At 66.2% G+C, this 21,152-nt stretch overlaps 1 protein-coding gene across 1 annotated transcript in view; it reads right to left on the bottom strand.

Annotated features, from left to right (window-relative positions):
- Nucleotides 1-6,388: 6,388 nt before the first annotated feature.
- MUC2 (mucin 2, oligomeric mucus/gel-forming) overlaps nucleotides 6,389-21,152 on the bottom strand; it is a 28,764-nt gene continuing 14,000 nt past the window's right edge. Inside the window, exons 30-52 of the mRNA XM_070067224.1 lie at nucleotides 20,460-20,939; nucleotides 20,216-20,368; nucleotides 19,110-20,117; nucleotides 15,837-19,018; nucleotides 15,033-15,254; nucleotides 14,286-14,893; nucleotides 12,460-12,634; nucleotides 11,876-12,123; nucleotides 11,226-11,409; nucleotides 10,772-10,994; nucleotides 10,173-10,351; nucleotides 9,996-10,065; nucleotides 9,780-9,877; nucleotides 9,628-9,659; nucleotides 8,846-9,023; nucleotides 8,623-8,727; nucleotides 8,431-8,471; nucleotides 8,187-8,309; nucleotides 7,988-8,086; nucleotides 7,378-7,506; nucleotides 7,074-7,113; nucleotides 6,792-6,918; nucleotides 6,389-6,712 (exon numbers count right to left, since the gene is read on the bottom strand). Of these exons, the coding sequence (XP_069923325.1) occupies nucleotides 6,502-6,712; nucleotides 6,792-6,918; nucleotides 7,074-7,113; nucleotides 7,378-7,506; nucleotides 7,988-8,086; nucleotides 8,187-8,309; nucleotides 8,431-8,471; nucleotides 8,623-8,727; nucleotides 8,846-9,023; nucleotides 9,628-9,659; nucleotides 9,780-9,877; nucleotides 9,996-10,065; nucleotides 10,173-10,351; nucleotides 10,772-10,994; nucleotides 11,226-11,409; nucleotides 11,876-12,123; nucleotides 12,460-12,634; nucleotides 14,286-14,893; nucleotides 15,033-15,254; nucleotides 15,837-19,018; nucleotides 19,110-20,117; nucleotides 20,216-20,368; nucleotides 20,460-20,939 (7,915 nt within the window). The 3' untranslated portion in view covers nucleotides 6,389-6,501. The remainder of the gene's footprint in view (nucleotides 6,713-6,791; nucleotides 6,919-7,073; nucleotides 7,114-7,377; nucleotides 7,507-7,987; nucleotides 8,087-8,186; nucleotides 8,310-8,430; nucleotides 8,472-8,622; nucleotides 8,728-8,845; nucleotides 9,024-9,627; nucleotides 9,660-9,779; nucleotides 9,878-9,995; nucleotides 10,066-10,172; nucleotides 10,352-10,771; nucleotides 10,995-11,225; nucleotides 11,410-11,875; nucleotides 12,124-12,459; nucleotides 12,635-14,285; nucleotides 14,894-15,032; nucleotides 15,255-15,836; nucleotides 19,019-19,109; nucleotides 20,118-20,215; nucleotides 20,369-20,459; nucleotides 20,940-21,152) is intronic.

Raw genomic sequence — 21,152 nt, 5'->3', positions numbered from 1 at the left:
AGCAGCGTGCACTTGCTAAGCACCTACTGTGTTCTCAGGTTTGCTTTTCTCACCACGTAAATCAGAATCACCGAGCTGGAAGAGATGTGACCCACATCCGAATACAGACGCCTTAACCAGGCAGATGGGGCCACTGCCTATGACACCGGCATCCCATAGGAGCGCCAGTTCAGGTCCCGGCTGCTCCACTTCTGATCCAGCCCCCTGCTACTGCACCTGGGAAGGCAGCAGATGGTGGCCCCTGCTATCCACATGGGAGACCCAGGTGGAGCTCCTGGCTCCTGGCTTTGGCCTGGCCCAGCCCCGGCACTTGCAGCCATTTGTGGAGTGAACCGGTGGATAAAAGACTCATCTCTCTCTCTCTTTCTCTCTCTCTCTCTAGCTTCACCTTTCAAAAAAATATTTTTCCCTTTTTAAAGGGAGACACTGAGAGGGAAGCTTGTGGCCACTCATTGGTGTGACGGGGGGGGTGTCTTTCCTGCCAGGTCTCTGCTCAGGGAAAACCTCTAAGTCGCAGAGGATGCAGATAGGACAGGCGGCCCTGGCCAACAGCTCAGAAATTCAGAAGCACAAGATGAGGAGGAGCCAGAGTGGAGTGCACACCGCCAGGTGGCAGTGCGGGGAAACAAGGAGCTGGAGCGGTGTGTACACCCCCGTCCCGCCGCCAGGTGGCAGTGCGGAGAAACGAGGTGCTGGAGCGGTGTGTACACCCCCGTCCCGCCGCCAGGTGGCAGTGCGGAGAAACGAGGAGCTGGAGCGGTGTGTACACCTCCGTCCCGCCGCCAGGTGGCAGTGCAGAGAAACCAGCGAGGAGCTGGAGCGGTGTGTACACCCCCGTCCCGCCGCCAGGTGGCAGTGCGGAGAAACGAGGAGCTGGAGCGGTGTGTACACCTCCGTCCCGCCGCCAGGTGGCAGTGCGGGGAAACCACCTCTGCGCAGTGCGTTTCCCAGGACCAGACTGAATTCCTGCACCCCCCGGGACCACACACTAGAACCCCGCTTCCCTTCGTGAGCGCCACCTTGAACAGGCTGAAGCCGGCACACTTGAATCTGAAGAGATGCGGACGGAATTCATCAAGGTGCTGAAAACATCACCAGCTCCGCGTCTGAGAGCAGATGGAGGGGCTTCCACTGTGCCCCCACAACCCCCGCACCCCAGGTGGAGCCGGCTCTCCCCCAGGGCAAGTCACTCGGCCACCCACGTCTTCCTCCCGGGGGACACCGAAGGAGTTGTCCTCACTCGTCTGGCCCTGCTCAGATGAGAAAACCCAGCATTGGATTCCGCCTCCCTGGCCCAGTGCTCCCCAGAGAGCCGGGAAGTTGAGAGACTTTTGCCCTCTGCACTTTCCTCGCACTGCGGAAGCTGGACTCGCGGCTGCGATGTGGTTTTCATCCCTTGCTCCCCTCAGCGAGGACCTGGCTGAGCCCCTGCCCCGCGCGGGGCCCTGTGGCCGCCCCAACACCAGGGGGCGAGAGCGAGACGGAAACCCCTGCCTCCGTGGAAGTGGAGGCAAAGCCCAGGAGAGGCCCCGTGGGTGGCGGCAGGAAGCACAGATCCCGCCTGTTCCGTAGCTCGTCCAAACGCCCGCATGGGGAGGGAGCTGGGAGGCCTCCGGTGCCTCGGGGACGCCGCCCACCCCGCCGTGGGGTTTGCATTCGGGATCCGGCTACTGGCTGCCGGTGAATCCCGTGCTAATGGACCCGCAACAGGTGCTCAGGACGGAGACGGGAGCACACAGCAGGGGCCGGGACCTGACCCTCTCTCTCCGAAAGCGATGCTGAGTGGTTGCTGACCCGGTGGGGGTGACAAGACTCAGAACCCCCTCTCTGGCCATTTTAGGACTTTCAGGTTTGTTCAGTCTCCATGAGAAGTCAAGTCGCGACTTCAACCCACTTCCAAGACGGCAGCGCGTGGCGTTGGGGGCAGCTGCTTCCAGGACAGCCCGTCCAGCCCCTCCCCGGTCCCCGCAGAGTCCTCCGGGTCTCCCACGCGGGTGCAGGGCCCAAGGACTTGGGCCATCCTCCACTGCTTTCCCAGGCCACAGCAGAGAGCTGGACTGGAAGAGGAGCAGCTGGGACTCAAACCGGGGCCCATAAGGGATGCCGGCGCTGCAGGCGGCAGCTTTACCAGCTGTGCCACAGCGCTGTTCCCTAAATGAGCTTTTAACCCTTTCGAAGGGTGCTTCATCTGGTTTTATCTGCCTTGGGGGACTTAGCAGTACCAGTGAGATGGGCTTTCCCTGAGCTTAACGGAAAACCGCGGAAAACCTCGTTAAAAACGCACTGTGAATTCCCGGGATGGCGGTCGTCTCCTCCAGCCTTGAGGAAGGGACCCACTGCGGGAGCCACGGAGAAGGCACTGCCCACTGGCCGGGGCCAGCGCCGACCATGGCCACCTGCCCCGGAGGGCTCGGCCCCGGCTGCCTTCCTGCGAGTCCGGCCCCGGCTGCGCTGCCCCCAGCGGGTTCCCGGGGAACTGCAGGAGACGCGCGCCCACTTCCCGCCCGGGCGCACGTGGACAACGCTCACCTGCTGGGGAGGGGTCCCGGCTTCCTCGGGAGAGACCTCCGCCGCGGGGCGGGGCCGAGTCTATGACGCGAGAGTCTGGGAGGGGCCGAGCTGCAGCCAGCATTCCTGCTTCTTTTTGATTATCTGTTTGAAGGTCGGGGTGTGGGGGTGGACAGAGGTCTTCCATCCTCTGGTCACCTCCCAAAGGCCTCGGTGGCCTGGGCTGGGCCGGGCTGAAGCCGGAAGCCGAGAGCCCCACCGCGCAGGGGCCCGGGTACTGGGACAGCACGGGCATGGCAGGCGGCGGCTGAGCCCCTGCACCCCAGCCGGCCCCGCGGGGTCCCCAGCCTCACCCCGGAGGACAGGGCCCTTGGGCTGGGCTTCCAGATCCAGAATCCAGACAGCGCCGGGGCCTCGGCTCGCTGCCAGCCATCGGCCGCCCTCGGCGCCTGCAGCAGGTGCCAGCTGTGCCGCCCTCGGCGCCTGGAGCAGGTGCCAGCCATCGGCCACCCTCGGCGCCTGCAGCAGGTGCCAGCTGTGCCGCCCTCGGCGCCTGGAGCAGGTGCCAGCCATCGGCCGCCCTCGGCGCCTGCAGCAGGTGCCAGCTGTGCCGCCCTCGGCGCCTGGAGCAGGTGCCAGCTGTGCCGCCCTCGGCGCCTGGAGCAGGTGCCAGCCATCGGCCGCCCTCGGCGCCTGCAGCAGGTGCCAGCTGTGCCGCCCTCGGCGCCTGGAGCAGGTGCCAGCTGTGCCGCCCTCGGCGCCTGCAGCAGGTGCCAGCCATCGGCCGCCCTCGGCGCCTGGAGCAGGTGCCAGCTGTGCCGCCCTCGGCGCCTGGAGCAGGTGCCAGCCATCGGCCGCCCTCGGCGCCTGGAGCAGGTGCCAGCCATCGGCCACCCTCGGCGCCTGCAGCAGGTGCCAGCCATCGGCCGCCCTCGGCGCCTGCAGCAGGTGCCAGCCATCGGCCGCCCTCGGCGCCTGCAGCAGGTGCCAGCTGTGCCGCCCTCGGCGCCTGGAGCAGGTGCCAGCTGTGCCGCCCTCGGCGCCTGCAGCAGGTGCCAGCCATCGGCCGCCCTTGGCGCCTGCAGCAGGTGCCAGCTGTGCCGCCCTCGGCGCCTGCAGCAGGTGCCAGCCATCGGCCGCCCTCGGCGCCTGCAGCAGGTGCCAGCTGTGCCGCCCTCGGCGCCTGGAGCAGGTGCCAGCTGTGCCGCCCTCGGCGCCTGGAGCAGGTGCCAGCCATCGGCCGCCCTCGGCGCCTGGAGCAGGTGCCAGCTGTGCCGCCCTCGGCGCCTGGAGCAGGTGCCAGCTGTGCCGCCCTCGGCGCCTGGAGCAGGTGCCAGCCATCGGCCGCCCTCGGCGCCTGCAGCAGGTGCCAGCTGTGCCGCCCTCGGCGCCTGCAGCAGGTGCCAGCCATCGGCCGCCCTCGGCGCCTGCAGCAGGTGCCAGCTGTGCCGCCCTCGGCGCCTGGAGCAGGTGCCAGCTGTGCCAGGCCGGGTCTCTGGGCCCAGCCTCGCCTCCGTGCCCGGCATCACCAGGGCGGCCGGCAGTGGCTCTGCCCACCCTCTACCCAGCGCCTGCCCAAGGCCCCGCAGAGTCCACGCTGCTCGCCTGTCTCTCCCCTACCTGACCAGCTGCAGGGGAGGGGCCCCGGCTACCCCACCCCCAGCCAGTCCCTGCGGCCACCCCTCCGCGCCCAGCACCAGGAGCAGTGGGGACCCCGCGAGAGACCGTGCATGGGCGTGAGACGACGCACATGTGTGAGAGATGACACACGTGCGAGAGACGACACGTGTGAGAGATGACACTTGAGGAAACGTGTGATGTGACACATGTATAACACGTGTGTGAGAGCTGACACCTGTGTGATGGCACACATGTGTGAGAGTCGACGCAGGTGGACGAGACCACAGTAAAAGTGGAAAAGAAACAGCTCCAACTCCACCCTGTGCCTGGTCCTCCGGAAGTGCAGGTGCAGTGGGCACTGGGCTGTGACGTCCCCTGTGGGGGGCAGTGGGCACTGGGCTGTGACGTCCCCTGTGGGGGGCAGTGGGCACTGGGCTGTGATGTCCCCTGGGGAGGGGCAGTGGGCACTGGGCTGTGACGTCCCCTGTGGGGGGCAGTGGGCACTGGGCTGTGACGTCCCCTGTGGGGGGCAGTGGGCACTGGGCTGTGACGTCCCCTGTGGGGCCAGTGGGCACTGGGCTGTGATGTCCCCTGGGGAGGGGCAGTGGACACTGGGCTGTGACGTCCCCTATGGGGGGCAGTGGGCACTGGGCTGTGACGTCCCCTATGGGGGGCAGTGGGCACTGGGCTGTGACGTCCCCTGTGGGGGGGCAGTGGGCACTGGGCTGTGGCATCCCCTGTGGGGGGCAGTGGGCACTGGGCTGTGACGTCCCCTGGGGAGGGGCAGTGGACACTGGGCTGTGACGTCCCCTGTGGGGGGCAGTGGGCACTGGGCTGTGATGTCCCCTGTGTCCCCTGTGGGGGGGCAGTGGGCACTGGGCTGTGATGTCCCCTGGGGAGGGGCAGTGGGCACTGGGCTGTGATGTCCCCTGTGGGGGGCAGTGGGCACTGGGCTGTGACGTCCCCTGGGGAGGGGCAGTGGGCACTGGGCTGTGACGTCCCCTGTGGGGGGCAGTGGGCACTGGGCTGTGACGTCCCCTGTGGGGGGCAGTGGGCACTGGGCTGTGACGTCCCCTGGGGTGGGGCAGTGGGCACTGGGCTGTGACGTCCCCTGTGGGGGGGCAGTGGACACTGGGCTGTGACGTCCCCTGTGGGGGGCAGTGGACACTGGGCTGTGACGTCCCCTGGGGTGGGGCAGTGGGCACTGGGCTGTGATGTCCCCTGTGTCCCCTGTGGGGGGGCAGTGGGCACTGGGCTGTGATGTCCCCTGTGGGGGGGCAGTGGGCACTGGGCTGTGACGTCCCCTGTGGGGGGCAGTGGGCACTGGGCTGTGATGTCCCCTGGGGAGGGGCAGTGGGCACTGGGCTGTGACGTCCCCTGTGGGGGGCAGTGGACACTGGGCTGTGATGTCCCCTGTGGTGGGCAGTGGGCACTGGGCTGTGACGTCCCCTGTGGGGGGCAGTGGGCACTGGGCTGTGACGTCCCCTGTGGGGGGCAGTGGACACTGGGTTGTGACGTCCCCTGGGGAGGTACAGGGCACCAGGATGGCAGGGGTCAGGCGGGCCGATGCAGTGGACATCGCGAGTACTCGTGGCAGCGGGAGGGCCCAGCTCAGGCCTGGGCCTGGAGCCTTTACGGAAGCTGGCCTCTAAAGCCCGGGACCTGGTGGACCACAGCTGGGCTGCACCCCGGCCCCCGTCTCTCAGCAAAGCCGCCCCAGGGTGGCCTCCAGCGGCACCCAGCCCCGCCCAGGAAGTCCCCAGCCTGGCAGGTCCAGGATCCTGGGCTCCTGTAGGGGGCTGGGTGGGGGTCCAGGGGCTCTCCCAGAACCCCAGTCCCAGCTGTCTCTGAGGGCCCGGGTCTCTGGACAGGCTGAGGGCCACTGGACTGGCCTCAGCCGCTGGCCTCCCTGGGGCTGTGTGGGGGCGGGGGCGGGGCAGGAAGTGGGGGTCCGGCTGCCCAGCAGAGGGGAGCCCTCCCCAGGCCACCCTCCCGAGAGTCACGGGAGGCACCGGGCAGAGCCCTGGAAAGGCTGGGGGGGGACCTGGGGGCCTTCCCCTGGGGTTCAGGAAGGGCCGGCCCAGCCCGGGGGTGGGCGGGGGCAGCCAGGGCCGGCTTCGTAGGAGCGCTCGCTGCAGCCCAGGCTGCGGTGTCTCCCAGGACGCCCAGGGCCCCCCAACCTCAGCCCCGCACCGCGGCCGCACCAGACCCCGCGGCCGCACCAGACCCCGCAGCCCCAAGAGCAGCCAACCAGCACAGCGACTCTGCCGGAGTTTATTACCAGGAAAATAAATACACAAAGCAAGGAAGCAGGCTCGGGGAGGGGCGGGCGGCGGGCGGCGGGCGCGGGCGGCGGGCGGCGGGCGGGCCCGGTCACAGCCCGCCCGGGAGCTCGGCGACGGAGCGCCGGCGGCGCCCGAAGGCTTCGCAGACGGAGTCCTGGCACAGGCAGCTCTCGATGTGGGTGTAGGTGTAGGTGAGCGAGCCGCCGTGGGGGCAGTCCAGGACCACCTGGCGCCGGCTGGTTCGCTCCTCCCTGCAGCAGGAGCACCTGGAGTCCAGGATCTTGGCCTTGCCGGAGTACCTGGAGGGGGAGAGGCAGGTGAGGCCCTGTGCCGCGCCCCGCCCGGCCCGGCGCACGCAGAGCGCAGAGCGGGACGCACCTGGCGAAGGTGCCGCAGGCCCCGGAGCAGTCGTTCACGGTGACGTTCTTCCTGCAGCCGGCGTGGGAGATCTCTCTGGTGACAGCGACGGTGGCGCAGGGCACCACGGTCTGGTTGCGAGGGGTGCCTGGGGGAGAGAGGCGGGACTCAGGGTGGGGTCCACCCCCACTCCCTCCCCATCGCTTCCTCTGCCCCACCCCCAGGCACAGGAACGGAGGGGAGGGCCCGGCGGCGCCCCCTGCAGGCCGTGCCCAGGAGCTGCCTGCCCAGGGCTGCACTCACATTTCCTGCAGCATCCGTTGGCCATGAGCGTGATGGTGCCCTGCACGGAGAAGACACTGAGCCCGGGACCCCCAGACCCAGACCCCGCCCCCTGCTGGAGAGCCTCCTCCGGCGAAGTCCCCCCCCAGACCCAGACCCCGCCCCCTGCTGGAGAGCCTCCTCCGGCGAAGTCCCCCCCCCGCCCATGCCAGCGGCACACAGGCCAGAGGCCACCGTCCCAGCACGGGGGGCCAGACCCCAGGGCGTCGGGGAGCCCTCCGCCGCCAGCGAGCACACGGCGCTGGCGCCCCTGTCGGCCGCTCACCGGGGCACAGCTGTCGGGGTTGAACTCAGGACAGGTGACGTTGGACAGGGACGAGATGAGCTGGCCGTGGAACTTCATGCAGCTGAAGAACGTGCACTTGTTGTTGGGGTCTTGTTGGACGTCTCCGGGCTGCGGGGCAGAGGGGCGTCGGCGTGAGGGCAGGGCGGGACCAGGGGCTGCTTCTCGGACAGGATGCTGGTCCGCGTCCGGGCCAGAGCCAGGGACAGGCCCAGGCCTGAGGCCTGCACAGCCCTCAGGGTGCATCCACTTCCGACCCCTCTGGATCTGCGAGTGAGGTCACCCCGGCCTGGGGGCCCAACCCCTTATGAGAGGCAGAGGAGGAGACAGAGCAGGGAGGAGCTGGGGCACGGGGCCGGGCTGCCCAAGGCCCCACCGGGAGCCGGCCCTGTGACCCCTTGATGGGTGTGCAGGCTGACAGCAAATGGAATCCCGCTCTCTAAGCCCCGCCCCCTGCCCTGGGGTGTGGTCACCAGGGAGCTGGAGGCCATCCTGAGCCTGGCGCTCAGCTCCAGGGGTCCTGCACCCTGCCCAGGGCGGAGAGCAGGTGCACAGCCCCGGGGTCCTGCCCGCGCCCCCGGCAGGCGCTCACCTTCAGGACCAGGTAGTTGCCGCCGGGCACGTCAATGATGCACTTGGTTTGCTGGCACTTCCTGCAGCACTCGCCGGGGACCTCCACGGCCTCGAAACCCTGCAGGCACGGGCACAGTGCAGGCTGAGCACCGACCGCCGGGGCCCTGGCGGACAGGTGGGCAGGGGCGGGGCTGGCGGAGGGGCGGGGCTCTGCTCACGGGGTTGCAGGAGACGTTGCAGGGCACGGGGGTGCAGGAGATGGCATTCAGCTGGGTGCTCTGGTCCACGGTGTGGGTGCACAGGCAGTCCTGGCACTTCGAGGAGTAGACTGGGGAGCCGGGCTGCAGGCACAGGTGCAGCCAGTGAGGCGGGGCCCCCATCGTTGGCACGGTCGCCCTGCCGGCCCCTCCTCCCCCCTCCCCAGTCGTGGGGACCCCCCACCCCACGCCAGCCCTAGCTCACCTGGTACTCGGCTTTGTCATGCACACACACGCCCTTGGGAACTTGGGAAAAACACACAGGGGAGCGCCCTCAGGGGCTGTCCTCTGCCTCAGCCCCACCTGCCCCGACACACGCCCCTCGGACACCAGGCCGGGTGCAGCCCCAGGACAGGGGCCCCGGGGGTCCACTTCCCTGCAGCCGGGCCACACTCACCACAGTCGTACACGGGACAGCACCTCCCGCTCACGATCCTGAGCTTCGCTTCGAATCCCAGGTCGCACACGGGGACCTCCTTGCTGCACAGGCTGGAGTCGCACTCTGCAGCCGGGCATGAGCACAGCCGGTCAGCCGGGGCCCGGCAGCTCCCCCAGCGCCTCCGCGGGGATGCAGCCCCAGGCTCCCGCCCCGCCCGGGCCTCTGAGGGGAGGGCCCTTACTGCAGGAGGTGACGTTGCAGCAGGTGTCGGCGGGGTTGACCTCGGTGGTCAGGTAGGTGCCCTCCTCCTCGCATGAGGTGGGGCCCACCTGGCTGCACTGCCTGGGCTCGCAGATGATGCCGCTGCCACCCTCCAGGCACACGCAGTCCTGGCAGGCGAACTGGAAGCGCTCCCCGAACTGCAGAGGGCAGGGGTGCAGGGACGGGAGGAGGCGCTGGCCCGGGCAGCCCGCCGAGGCCCCCCCAGCACACAGGCGGCCACTGCACACCAGGGCACCACTCACTCACTGGCATCAGACACGTGCTTGGCGTGGGCAGACTCGCCACACCCGTCTGTGGGGTATGGCAGAATCCCGCCAAGGAGCCGGCCGTGTGGCTGTGACCATGGACATGTGGGTGGGTGGACAGGCAAAGTGGATGGGTGGAGAGATGGACGGGTGGATGGATGGGTGGATGGACAGATGGGTGGACAGATGGATGGACAGGTGGCTGGACAGATGGATGGTAGACGGACAGGTGAACGGATGGATGGATAGATGGAACGGTGGGTGGGTGGATGGGTGGGCACATAGAAGGATGGATGGATGGACAGACGGATGGGTGGGAGGACAGACAGATGGGTGGACAGATGCACCATGCCCTGTAGGTGGGTGGGTGGGTGTCCCTGTGTCCCTGCGGGCTTGGCTTTCTGGGACTGCAGTGACCCACCGCTCTGCCCTTGGGGTCCCAGGTTCCCACACACAGCCCACCCCACCCCCACGGTGTGGGGGGGACCCCGCCTACCTCTCTGGGCACGTTGTCAGGTCCCACACAGCCTAGGAAGGGGAAGGGCAAAGCCTATTAGCGGCACTGCTGGCCGCAGGGGGCCGGGGCCAGGCCTCTGGACAGTGGCGCGGGCAGCTCGGGCAGCTCGGGCGTGGGGGCGGGTGTCCTACCGCAGGTCTTCACGCACACGTCATAGCCAGGAGCGAAGTTCATGGTGCCCTCAGGACAGAAGCAGCCCTCGACCAGACGCGTGGAGTTCTTCGGGGTGCTGCGGGATGGAGAGGGTCAGACGCGGGCCGAGGGAGCAGGTGGGCAGGGCGGGGCAGCAGGACTGGGTGGGCGGGGCTGGCGGGGGCGGGCCAGCCAGCCACCTGGGGAATCCATACCTGGACTGGCAAGTGGGCTCCTCTGGGGGGCCACAGGCCCGGTACTCCCTGTGAGACGGGCACTTCACCGCTGCGGTTAGGACAGGACAATCAGAAGGACCAGGCCAGGGGGCGGAACCCGCGCACCCCACCCCGCCCCGCCCCTGGGCCCCGCCACGCCACGCCCCGCGCACTCACGGCAGGCGCCCTTGGAGTGTGGTCTCCAGTCCACGCAGAAGCCCTCCTGCGCGCACAGGGCCGCGTAGGCCTGCAGGCTGGCGCACTCCAGCTGGGAGTCGGGCACGAAGCAGGTGTCGTACAAGCAGGCCTCGTAGTAGTGCTGGGGGGGCACCAGGGCGTGGCACCCGGCGAACAGGCTGCGCGGGGAGGGCTGGGCGTCACGCATGGGTCGGCTGTGGGGCCCAGGCACCTGCGTCTCCCGCACCGCCCCACCCCCGGGCCTCCTCCAGGGCCACCCTCCCACAGCCTGGCTCAGCCCGCGGTGCCAGCTGGCGGCAGGACCAGAGGACCCTAGGGAACTTGGGGAGGGGGAGACCGGCTGATCGCGGCAGACCCCAGCCCAGAGATGGCCACAGGCTCCACACCGCCACCCTGCCGGTCCAGCCACGACACTCAGAGGACAAGCAGGACACGGGGAGCGTCCCTCTATGACCCAGCCCCCGCCTCGGCCCCTCTCTGAGGATTCTGGGAGGGGGACACCGAGAGGCCAGGCTGCCGGCCGAGGCCCTGCAGCTCCCCGGGGGCAGAAGCCATGGTCAGGCCCAGGGCAGGGTCACCTGTCTTTGATGAGCTGGCACACGGGAGACCCAGTGCAGTCCTTGGGCCGGGCCGGGGCCCGTGGCGACGTGGCGGCTGGGCTCTGGGTGGTGAAGCCACCGTGAGGGCAGTGTGGCTTGGAGGGGTCATCCACCACCCACTGGTCAGCTGCAATCTCGCAGTTGGGGGTGACCTCCCCACTGGGCAGCACGCAGTCGTCCGCAGTGTTGTTGGTGCAGGTGCCTGTGTGGACGACAAGGCCATTGCTATGCCAGCGCCGTACCAGGGCCATTGGCAGACAGGGCCAGCACGGGCCCCCGGCTGTCTGGCTGGCTAAGTCCCCTACAGGGACCAGGCCCTGCACAATGGCCACAGCGGCCACGAGCGGAGGAGCCGTGACCCCAAGCTGGGTGCAGCCCCTCCCAGGCAGGGCGTGGGAGCAGGAGGGACCGTGGTGGGGACTGTGGTGCTCACCGCACTGTCCCTTGGTGTTGTTGCCAAATAGGCGGTAGGGCAGCTGGACAGAGAAGGCCAGGCCGTTGTAGGAGACGATGACACCCAGCTCGGGGATGTCCACCACGATGTTGATGCCCGACTCGTACACCTGCAGCCCGAACTTCCGGTAGGGCAGCGCCACGGTCTGCCTGTTCACCTGCACCTGTGGCCACACGTCTGTGGTCAGCGGCAGTGCCAATGGCCACCCAGTGGGAGCCATGTGGGTCTGGCCGGGGCCGGCCCGGGGGCACCCCCCGCCGTCTCCTAGAGTGGGGGCAGGGGTGCCCCTGCCTGCCCCTTCCCCCTTCCTTGCTCTTCTCTGTCCCGGGCATAAGCCAGAGAAGGTGAGTCTCGGGCACCAGGGAGACTTGGGGCCCCACGCAGGGGGCAGGGATCCGCTGGGGCGGACGACTCCCCAGGGGCGCAGAACACGGAGCCGCACGCAGGCTGGGCCCTGGGAGGGGCTTCTGCTGGGAGACCTGTGCCCAGCGTGGCCGAGCAGTGGGACTCAGGGTCCCTGGACACGCCCGGATGGCCTGTGACAGGAGCTGCCTGCGTCCCCACCCTGTCCCACGTGCTCAGCCGGCCCCTGCGGCCTTCTGCCACCAGAGGGCGCCGTCCTCACGCACCTGCACCTTGATGGGCAGCATCTGCACGGTTCTGATCTGCACCTCCTGGGTCTCGTGGCGCACGATGAGCGTGCGGGGGCAGGACACCTTGTCGTTGACGTCGCAGTGGTAGTTGTCTATGTAGACCCCGAAGTTGTCCACCGTGGGGACCACCTCCTCCACCAGCACGTACGTGCAGTTGCCCTGGTAGCTGTAGTACAGCCCGTCGAAGGTGACGTAGTGCGGGTCTCCCCAGCCCGTGCAGAGACCTGTGGGGGCGCTCGGTGAGCGGGCACCGGGGGGGCCGCTTCCCAGGTCCCGGAGGGGTCTGGCTCCGTTCCCGGCTGCCCAGGGGCCCCGTCCTGCACCACGGGCCTGGCTTTGGCTCACATCCCTGCCCTGCCCACACCAGCACCCTCGGCCAGGGGCTGCCCCGCCCTACCAGCAAGGCCTCCCGGGCCCCCTGCCCAAGACGGGGGAGGCGGGTGAGAAGCCCCCGCCTGCGCCTGGGCCTCAGCAGCTCCCAGCGTCTGGGGGCTGCCTCAGCCTCCTGGTCCCAGGAGGGAGCCCTGGGGGGGAGGGGCCCGGGGCGCCGCGGAGCTCACAGTCGCACTCCCAGTGCCAGCAGCAGCCGTCGGGGTCCAGGACGCGCACGGGCTTGAGGCCGTTGGAGCAGGCGGGCATGGGCGGCGGCTCGCACTCCACCTCCACGATCTCCAGTGTGCCGTCCTCCCGGCACACGGCCTTGGTGCAGTTGCACAGCCACCAGGACTCGTTGTCCTGCACACAGGGCGGGCGGTCACGGCCACACAGGGGACGGTGACGTCCACACAGGGGCAAGTGGTCATGGCCACACAGGGGACGGTGACGTCCACACAGGGGCAGGTGGTCACGGCCACACCGGGGACGGTGACATCCACACAGGGGCAGGTGGTCACGGCCACACAGGGGACGGTGACGGCCACACAGGAGCCGGCGGTCACAGCCACACAGGGGACAGTGACCACACAGGGGCGGGCGGTCACACCACACAGGGTACAGTGACCACACAGGGGCGGGCGGTCACGGCCACACAGGGTACAGTGACGTCCACACAGGAGCCGGCGGTCACACCACACAGGGTACAGTGACCACACAGGGGCGGGTAGTCACGGCCACACAGGGGACAGTGACGTCCACACAGGGGCAGGCGGTCACGGCCACACAGGGGACAGTGACGTCCACACAGGAGCCGGCGGTCACGGCCACACAGGGGACGGTGACGTCCACACAGGGGCAGGTGGTCACGGCCACACAGGGGACGGTGACCACACAGGGGCAGGTGGTCACACCACACAGGGTACAGTGACCACACAGGGGCGGGCAGTCACGGCCACACAGGGGACAGTGACGTCCACACAGGGGCAGGTGGTCACGGCCACACAGGGGACGGTGACGTCCACACAGGAGCCGGCGGTCATGGCCACACAGGGGACGGTGACATCCACACAGGGGCAGGTGGTCACGGCCACACAGGGTACAGTGACCACACAGGGGTGGGCAGTCACGGCCACACAGGGGACAGTGACGTCCACACAGGGGCAGGTGGTCACGGCCACACAGGGTACAGTGACCACACAGGGGTGGGCAGTCACGGCCACACAGGGGACAGTGACGTCCACACAGGGGCAGGTGGTCACGGCCACACAGGGGACGGTGACGTCCACACAGGAGCCGGCGGTCATGGCCACACAGGGGACGGTGACATCCACACAGGGGCAGGTGGTCACGGCCACACAGGAGCTGGGGATGGTGACATCCACACAGGGGCACAGTGACGGCCACACAGTGGCTGGGGACGGTGACGTCCACACAGGGGGATGGTAACAGCCACACAGGTACGGGCGGTCACAGCCACACTGGGGACGGTGACGTCCACACAGGGGCGGGCGGTCACGGCCACATGGGGGCTGGGGACGGTGATGTCCACCTGTAAGACTGAGGACAGTCACATCCACTCAGGATGCCGGGGACAGCAGTGATGTCCACACAGGGGCTGGGGGCAGTGACATCCACACAGGGGGACGGTAACGGCCACACAGGGGTGGGCGGTCACAGCCACACAGGGGACGGTGACGTCCACACCGGGGTGGGCAGTCACCACACGGGGGCTGGGGATGGTGATGTCCACACAGGGGCTGGGGTGGTCACGCCCACTCGGGATGCTGGGGACAGTCACGTCCACCTGGGAGGGCCTGATGGCTTCCTGGCCTCACCGCAGCCGCCAACTGCCCACGGCAAGGCAGAGATGGCGGCAAGAAGGCGACCCTGCCCCTGAGAGGCTGTGGGAGGTGGGGGGGCAGGGGCATCCCGAGTGACCACCCCTGGGGCCTTGGCCACCTGACACGGGTGCCCTCGGTGCTGGGGGACAGGCTGCCCACGGCCCACTGACCTCTCTGGGAGGATTGAGGTTCTGGCATCCCGGCGGCTTGGTGGTGGTCGGCTTCGAGGTGGTGGTGCTGGTGGTTTTGGCAGTGCTGGTGGGGGTGGGGGGGGAGGGGGTGGAGGTGGTGGGGGAGGGGGTGGTAGTCGGGGGGGAGGATGTGGTGCTGGTGGTGGTAGTGGGGGGGGAGGGTGGGGTGCTGGGGGAGGGGGTGGTGGTCGTGGGGGAGGGTGTGGTGGTGGTGGTGGGGGAGGGTGTGGTGGTGGTGGTGGAGGTGCTGGTGGTGGTAGCGGGGGAGGGTGGGGTGGAGGGCGAGGGTGTGGAGGTGGGGGGAGAGGGTGGGGTGGTGGGGGAGGGAGAGGATGGGCAGGACCAGTTGAAGGTCTGCAGGGTGCATTCCACCGAGCAGTTCACGTAGTAGCAGGTGTCCCCGTGTCTGCCGCTGTACACCTCCTCACCTGCGAGGCACAGGGACCAGCTTGTAGCCACCCAAGGCAGGGCTGCCCGCCTGACCACCCTGGAGGCCACCAGGAGGGCCAGCATCTCCTCTGGGGACACACGGCCTCCACACCACTTGGGGAAAGCCCTTGGGGGAAGCACTGGCCCCTCACTCGTTTCTTGCAGGGTGGGGCTGGCCACAGAGACGTCCACCCACACCCAGTGTCCAGTGTCTTGATTTGGACCTTAGCCCTGGCTCCTAATCCGTGAGTAAAAAGCAGGGGCCGCCTGAGGGTCAGCAGTGAGCAGCTTGGGTACCTGGGGCATAGTAGAGGAGTTCATTGGTGGCATTCACAATGCAGCAGGTGACAAGGGTGGAGGAGCTGACCGTGCCCAGGCTGGTGCTGAAGATGGTGGTGGGAGAAGAAATGGGGGTAACTGTGGAGGACGTGCTGGTGGTCTCCAGTGTGGATGGCGTGGTCGGGGGTCTCGTCTGAGTAGGGGTTCCTCTGGTGGTTGTGGGCACGGTGGTGGACGGGCCTGCAGAGACGGGGGAGACAGAAGGCTGATGGCCTCAACCATCCCAGATGCCACAGGGGCCCCACCGGCTCACCTGGGCGGCAAAGACAGGTGAGGGGCAGCGCCACAGGTCTGTGTCCCGGCCTTGCCAGGACACCGTGCACCTGGCGTGGTACCAGGAACACCCCACCGTGAAGCCGGCACTCCAGGTAGCACCAGAGCTTGTCTGCGGCCAGCAGGGACAGCGGGAGTGGGAGCTACACCCATACACAGGTCCACCCTAGGGTGCTGGACTGGCTGCCCTCCAAGGCTGCCTGTTAGGTCCCCAGTAGAGAAGCACAGGGAGTGGGGGGAGGGTCTGGCAGCCCCAGCCCTGGCCCCACAAGCCCCGGGGCTCCCCAAGACGGGCTCTGCCCAGGCTGCCACATCACAGCTGGGCCGAGGGGGCAGGGGGCAGTGGCCTTCACTCTGCTGCCCGTGCACAGGCCAGCGGCAGGCGGCTCCCTGCACACAGATGCACACAGGAGGAGCTCTTGGCAGGAGGTACCACGCTGCGGCAGATCTGGGGGCTCCAAGCGGAGTGAGCTCCGTGCGTCCACTTACCTGGAGGGGCTGTGCTGGTGCTGAGTGTTGATCCCGTGGGCGTGGAGGGTGCCGTGGGAGGGGTGGGGGTGGATGGAGCGGTTGGAAGAGTTGAGGACCCAGGCTGGGTGTTGGTGGGTATAGTGCTGGGTGACAGTGTTGTGGTTGGTGACTCTGTGGTGGTGGGTGCTGGGGTGGTGGTGGTAGTGGTTGTTACAGTTGGGGTCTGTGTGACGGGAGATGTTGGGGTTGAGGTCCCAGTGGTGGTGGTGGTGGTGGTAGAGGGTGTAGTGGTTGGTGACTCTGTGGTGGTGGGTGCTGGGGTGGTCTCTGTGGTGGTGGTGGTGGTAGTCTCTCTTGTGGTGGTGGTGGTGGGTGTTGGGGTGGAAGGAGTTGGGGTGGTGGTAGGTGTTGGGGTGGTGGTCTCTGTGGTGGTGGTGGTGGTGGTGGGTGTTGTTGAAATGCAAGTTGGGTCACAGCACTGAACGTTGATCTCGTAGTTGAGGCAGTAGGGCAGGGGGTAGGGCCGTCCTCCCGGCTTCTGGTCTTTGTTCCTGCACACCAGTCCATCTTTAAGGCTGCACATCACAGTCTGTCCAAGCTCCTCCAGTGGCATGCTGGGAAACATGGCAGCTCTGCAGGTGATGTTACTAACCTCCCAGCCAAGTTCACAGACACCTTCAATGGATTCAACATCTCCACCTTCTTTGTCCTTGTCAGGTTTACCAGAATCCACCCAGCCTGTCCACTTGCATTCAGGAACACATACAGGGATAGTTGAGGGTGTTGTGGTTGGTGACACTGTTGTGCTGGGAGTTGGGGTGGTGGTCTCTGTGGTGGTGATGGTGGGTGTAGGGGTTGGGGTCCCTGTAGTGGTGGTGGTGGTGGGTATTGGGGTGGTGGTCTTGGGTGTTGGAGTTGCAGTCTGTGTGGTGGTGGTGGTGGTGGGTGTTGGGGTGGAAGAGGTTGGCGTGGTGGTGGGTGCTGGGGTGGTGGTCTGTGTGGTGGTGGTGGTGGGTGTAGGAGTTGGGGTCCCTGTGGTGGTGGTGGTGGTGGTGGGTGTTGGGGTGGAAGGAGTTGGGGTGGTGGTCTCGGGTGTTGGAGTTGCAGTCTGTGTGGTGGTGGTGGTGGTGGGTGTAGGGGTTGGGGTCCCTGTGGTGGTGGTGGTGGTGGGTGTAGAGGTGGAAGGAGTTAGGGTGGTGGTCTCAGGTGTTGGAGTTGCAGTCTGTGTGGTGGTGGTGGGTATTGGGGTGGTGGTCTCTGTGGTGGTGGTGATAGGTGTTGGGGTGGTGGTCTCTCTGGTAGTGGTGCTGCTGCTGCTGGTGGTGGTGGTGGTGGGTGGTGTTGTTGAAAAGCAAGTTGGGTCACAGCACTGAACGTTGATCTCGTAGTTGAGGCAGTAGGGCATGGGGTAGGGCCGTCCTCCCGGCTTCTGGTCCTTGTTCCTGCACACCAGTCCAACACCAGCATTGCACATCACAGTCTGTCCAAGCTCCTCCAGTGGCATGTGGGGGAACATGGAAGCTCTGCAGGAGGTGTCGTTAACCACCCAGCCAGGTTCACAGACACCTTCAGTCGATTCAACATCTCCGCCTTCTTTGTCATAGTCAGGTTTACCAGAATCCAGCCAGCCTGTCCACTTGCATCCAGGAAAGCATGTTGTGTGTGTTGTAGATGTTGGTGGAGGTGCGGGTGTGGTTGTCAATGGTGTGGATGTGGAGGGTGTGGTTGTTGGTGACACTGTGGCTGTGGTGGTGGTCTCTGGTGTTGGGGTGGTGGTCTGTGTGGTGGTGGTGGGTGTAGGAGTTGGGGTCCCTGTGGTGGTGGTGGTGGTGGTGGGTGTTGGGGTGGAAGGAGTTGGGGTGGTGGTCTCGGGTGTTGGAGTGGTGGTCTGTGTGACAGTGGTGGGTGTTGGGGTAGTGGTCTTTCTGGTGGTGGTGGTGGTGGTGGTGGATGTTGGGGTGGTGGTCTCTGTGGCAGTGGTAGTAGGTGTTGGGGTGGTAGTCTCTCTTGTGGTGGTGGTGGTGGTGGTAGTCTCTCTTGTGGTGGTGGTGGTGGGTGTTGTGGTGGTGGTCTCTGTGGTGGTGGTGGTGGTAGGTGTTGGGGTGGTGGTCTCTGTGGTGGTGGTGGTCTCTGTGGTGGTGGTGGTGGTGGTGGGTGTTGGGGTGGTGGTCTCTGTGGTGGTGGTGGGTATTGGGGTGGTGGTCTCTGTGGTGGTGGTGATAGGTGTTGGGGTGGTGGTGGTGGGTGTTCTTGTTGAAAAGCAAGTTGGGTCACAGCACTGAACGTTGATCTCGTAGTTGAGGCAGTAGGGCAGGGGGTAGGGCCGTCCTCCCGGCTTCTGGTCCTTGTTCCTGCACACCAGTCCAACACCGGCATTGCATGTCACAGTCTGTCCAAGCTCCTCCAGTTGCATGTGGGGGAACATGGCAGCCCTGCAGGAGGTGTCGTTAACCACCCAGCCAGGTTCACAGACACCTTCAGTCGATTCAACATCTCCACCTTCTTTGTCGTGGTCAGGTTTACCAGAATCCAGCCAGCCTGTCCACTTGCATCCAGGAAAGCATGGAGTAGACGAGGGTGTTGTGGTTGGTGACACTGTTGTGCTGGGAGTTGGGGTCACAGTCTGTGTGGTAGAGGTGGTGGGTGTAGGGGTTGGGGTCCCTGTGCTGGTGGTGGTGGTGGTGGGTGTTGGGGTGGAAGGAGTTGGGGTGGTGGTCTCAGGTGGAGTTGCAGTCTGTGTGGTGGTGGTGGTGGTGGTGGTGGTGGTGGGTGTAGGGGTTGGGGTCCCTGTGGTGGTGGTGGTGGGTGTTGGGGTGGTGGTCTGTGTGATAGTGGTGGGTGTTGGGGTGGTGGTCTCTGTGGTGGTGGTGGTGGTGGTGGTGGTGGGTGTTGGGGTGGTGGTCTCTGTGGTGGTGGTGGTGGTAGGTGTTGGGGTGGTGGTCTCTGTGGTGGTGGTGGTGGTAGGTGTTGGGGTGGTGGTCTCTGTGGTGGTGGTGGTCTCTGTGGTGGTGGTGGTGGGTGCTGTTGAGTGGCATATCTTACAGCACTGAACGTTGATCTCGTAGTTGAGGCAGTAGGGCATGGGGAAGGGCCGTCCTCCTGGCTTCTGGTCCTTGTTCCTGCACACCAGTCCAACACCAGCATTGCATGTCACAGTCTGTCCAAGCTCCTCCAGTGGCATGTGGGGGAACATGGCAGCCCTGCAGGAGGTGTCGTTAACCACCCAGCCAGGTTCACAGACACCTTCAGTTGATTCAACATCTCCGCCTTCTTTGTCGTAGTCAGGTTTACCAGAATCCAGCCAGCCTGTCCACTTGCATCCAGGAAAGCATGGAGTAGACGAGGGTGTTGTGGTTGGTGACACTGTTGTGCTGGGAGTTGGGGTCACAGTCTGTGTGGTAGAGGTGGTGGGTGTAGGGGTTGGGGTCCCTGTGGTGGTGGTGGTGGGTGTTGGGGTGGAAGGAGTTGGGGTGGTGGTCTTGGGTGGAGTTGCAGTCTGTGTGGTGGTGGTGGTGGTGGTGGTGGTGGTGGTGGTGGTGGTGGGTGTAGGGGTTGGGGTCCCTGTGGTGGTGGTGGTGGTGGGTGTTGGGGTGGAAGGAGTTGGGGTGGTGGTCTCGGGTGGAGTTGCAGTCTGTGTGGTGGTGGTGGTGGTGGTGGTGGTGGGTGTAGGGGTTGGGGTCCCTGTGGTGGTGGTGGTGGGTGTTGGGGTGGAAGGAGTTGGGGTGGTGGTCTCGGGTGGAGTTGCAGTCTGTGTGGTGGTGGTGGTGGTGGTGGTGGTGGGTGTAGGGGTTGGGGTCTCTGTGGTGGTGGTGGTGGTGGGTGTTGGGGTGGAAGGAGTTGGGGCGGTGGTCCCAGGTGTTGGGGTGGTGGTCTCTGTGGTGGTGGTGGTGGTGGGTGTTGTGGTGGTGGTCTGTGTGATAGTGGTGGGTGTTGGGGTGGTGGTCTCTGTGGTGGTGGTGGTGGTGGTGGGTGTAGGGGTTGGGGTCCCTGTGGTGGTGGTGGTGGTGGGTGTTGGGGTGGAAGGAGTTGGGGTGGTGGTCTCGGGTGGAGTTGCAGTCTGTGTGGTGGTGGTGGTGGTGGTGGTGGTGGGTGTAGGGGTTGGGGTCTCTGTGGTGGTGGTGGTGGTGGTGGGTGTTGGGGTGGAAGGAGTTGGGGTGGTGGTCCAAGGTGTTGGGGTGGTGGTCTCTGTGGTGGTGGTGGTGGTGGGTGTTGTGGTGGTGGTCTGTGTGATAGTGGTGGGTGTTGGGGTGGTGGTCTCTGTGGTGGTGGTGGTGGTGGTGGGTGTTGGGGTGGTGGTCTCTGTGGCAGTGGTGGTAGGTGTTGGGGTGGTGGTCTCTGTGGTGGTGGTGGTCTCTGTGGTGGTGGTGGGTGCTGTTGAGTGGCATATCTTACAGCACTGAACGTTGATCTCGTAGTTGAGGCAGTAGGGCATGGGGAAGGGCCGTCCTCCCGGCTTCTGGTCCTTGTTCCTGCACACCAGTCCAACACCAGCATTGCATGTCACAGTCTGTCCAAGCTCCTCCAGTGGCATGTGGGGGAACATGGCAGCCCTGCAGGAGGTGTCGTTAACCACCCAGCCAGGTTCACAGACACCTTCAGTTGATTCAACATCTCCGCCTTCTTTGTCATTGTCAGGTTTACCAGAATCCAGCCAGCCTGTCCACTTGCATCCAGGAAAGCATGGAGTAGACGAGGGTGTTGTGGTTGGTGACACTGTTGTGCTGGGAGTTGGGGTCACAGTCTGTGTGGTAGAGGTGGTGGGTGTAGGGGTTGGGGTCCCTGTGGTGGTGGTGGTGGTGGGTGTTGGGGTGGAAGGAGTTGGGGTGGTGGTCTCGGGTGGAGTTGCAGTCTGTGTGGTGGTGGTGGTGGTGGTGGTGGTGGGTGTAGGGGTTGGGGTCCCTGTGGTGGTGGTGGTGGGTGTTGGGGTGGAAGGAGTTGGGGTGGTGGTCTCGGGTGGAGTTGCAGTCTGTGTGGTGGTGGTGGTGGTGGTGGTGGTGGGTGTAGGGGTTGGGGTCTCTGTGGTGGTGGTGGTGGGTGTTCGGGTAGAAGGAGTTGGGGTGGTGGTCCCAGGTGTTGGGGTGGTGGTCTCTGTGGTGGTGGTGGTGGTGGTGGTGGTGGTCTCTGTGGTGGTGGTGGTGGTGGTGGTGGGTGTTGGGGTGGTGGTCTCTGTGGTGGTGGTGGTGGGTGTTGGGGTGGTGGTCTCTGTGGTGGTGGTGGTGGGTGTTGTGGTGGTGGTCTCTGTGGTGGTGGTGGTGGTAGGTGTTGGGGTGGTGGTCTCTGTGGTGGTGGTGGTCTCTGTGGTGGTCACTGTGGTGGTGGTGGTGGGTGCTGTTG

Source organism: Oryctolagus cuniculus, chromosome 1, assembly GCF_964237555.1.
Source record: "Oryctolagus cuniculus chromosome 1, mOryCun1.1, whole genome shotgun sequence".
Lineage (NCBI taxonomy): Eukaryota > Metazoa > Chordata > Mammalia > Lagomorpha > Leporidae > Oryctolagus > Oryctolagus cuniculus.
This window is presented reverse-complemented; position numbering and strand designations above follow the sequence as displayed.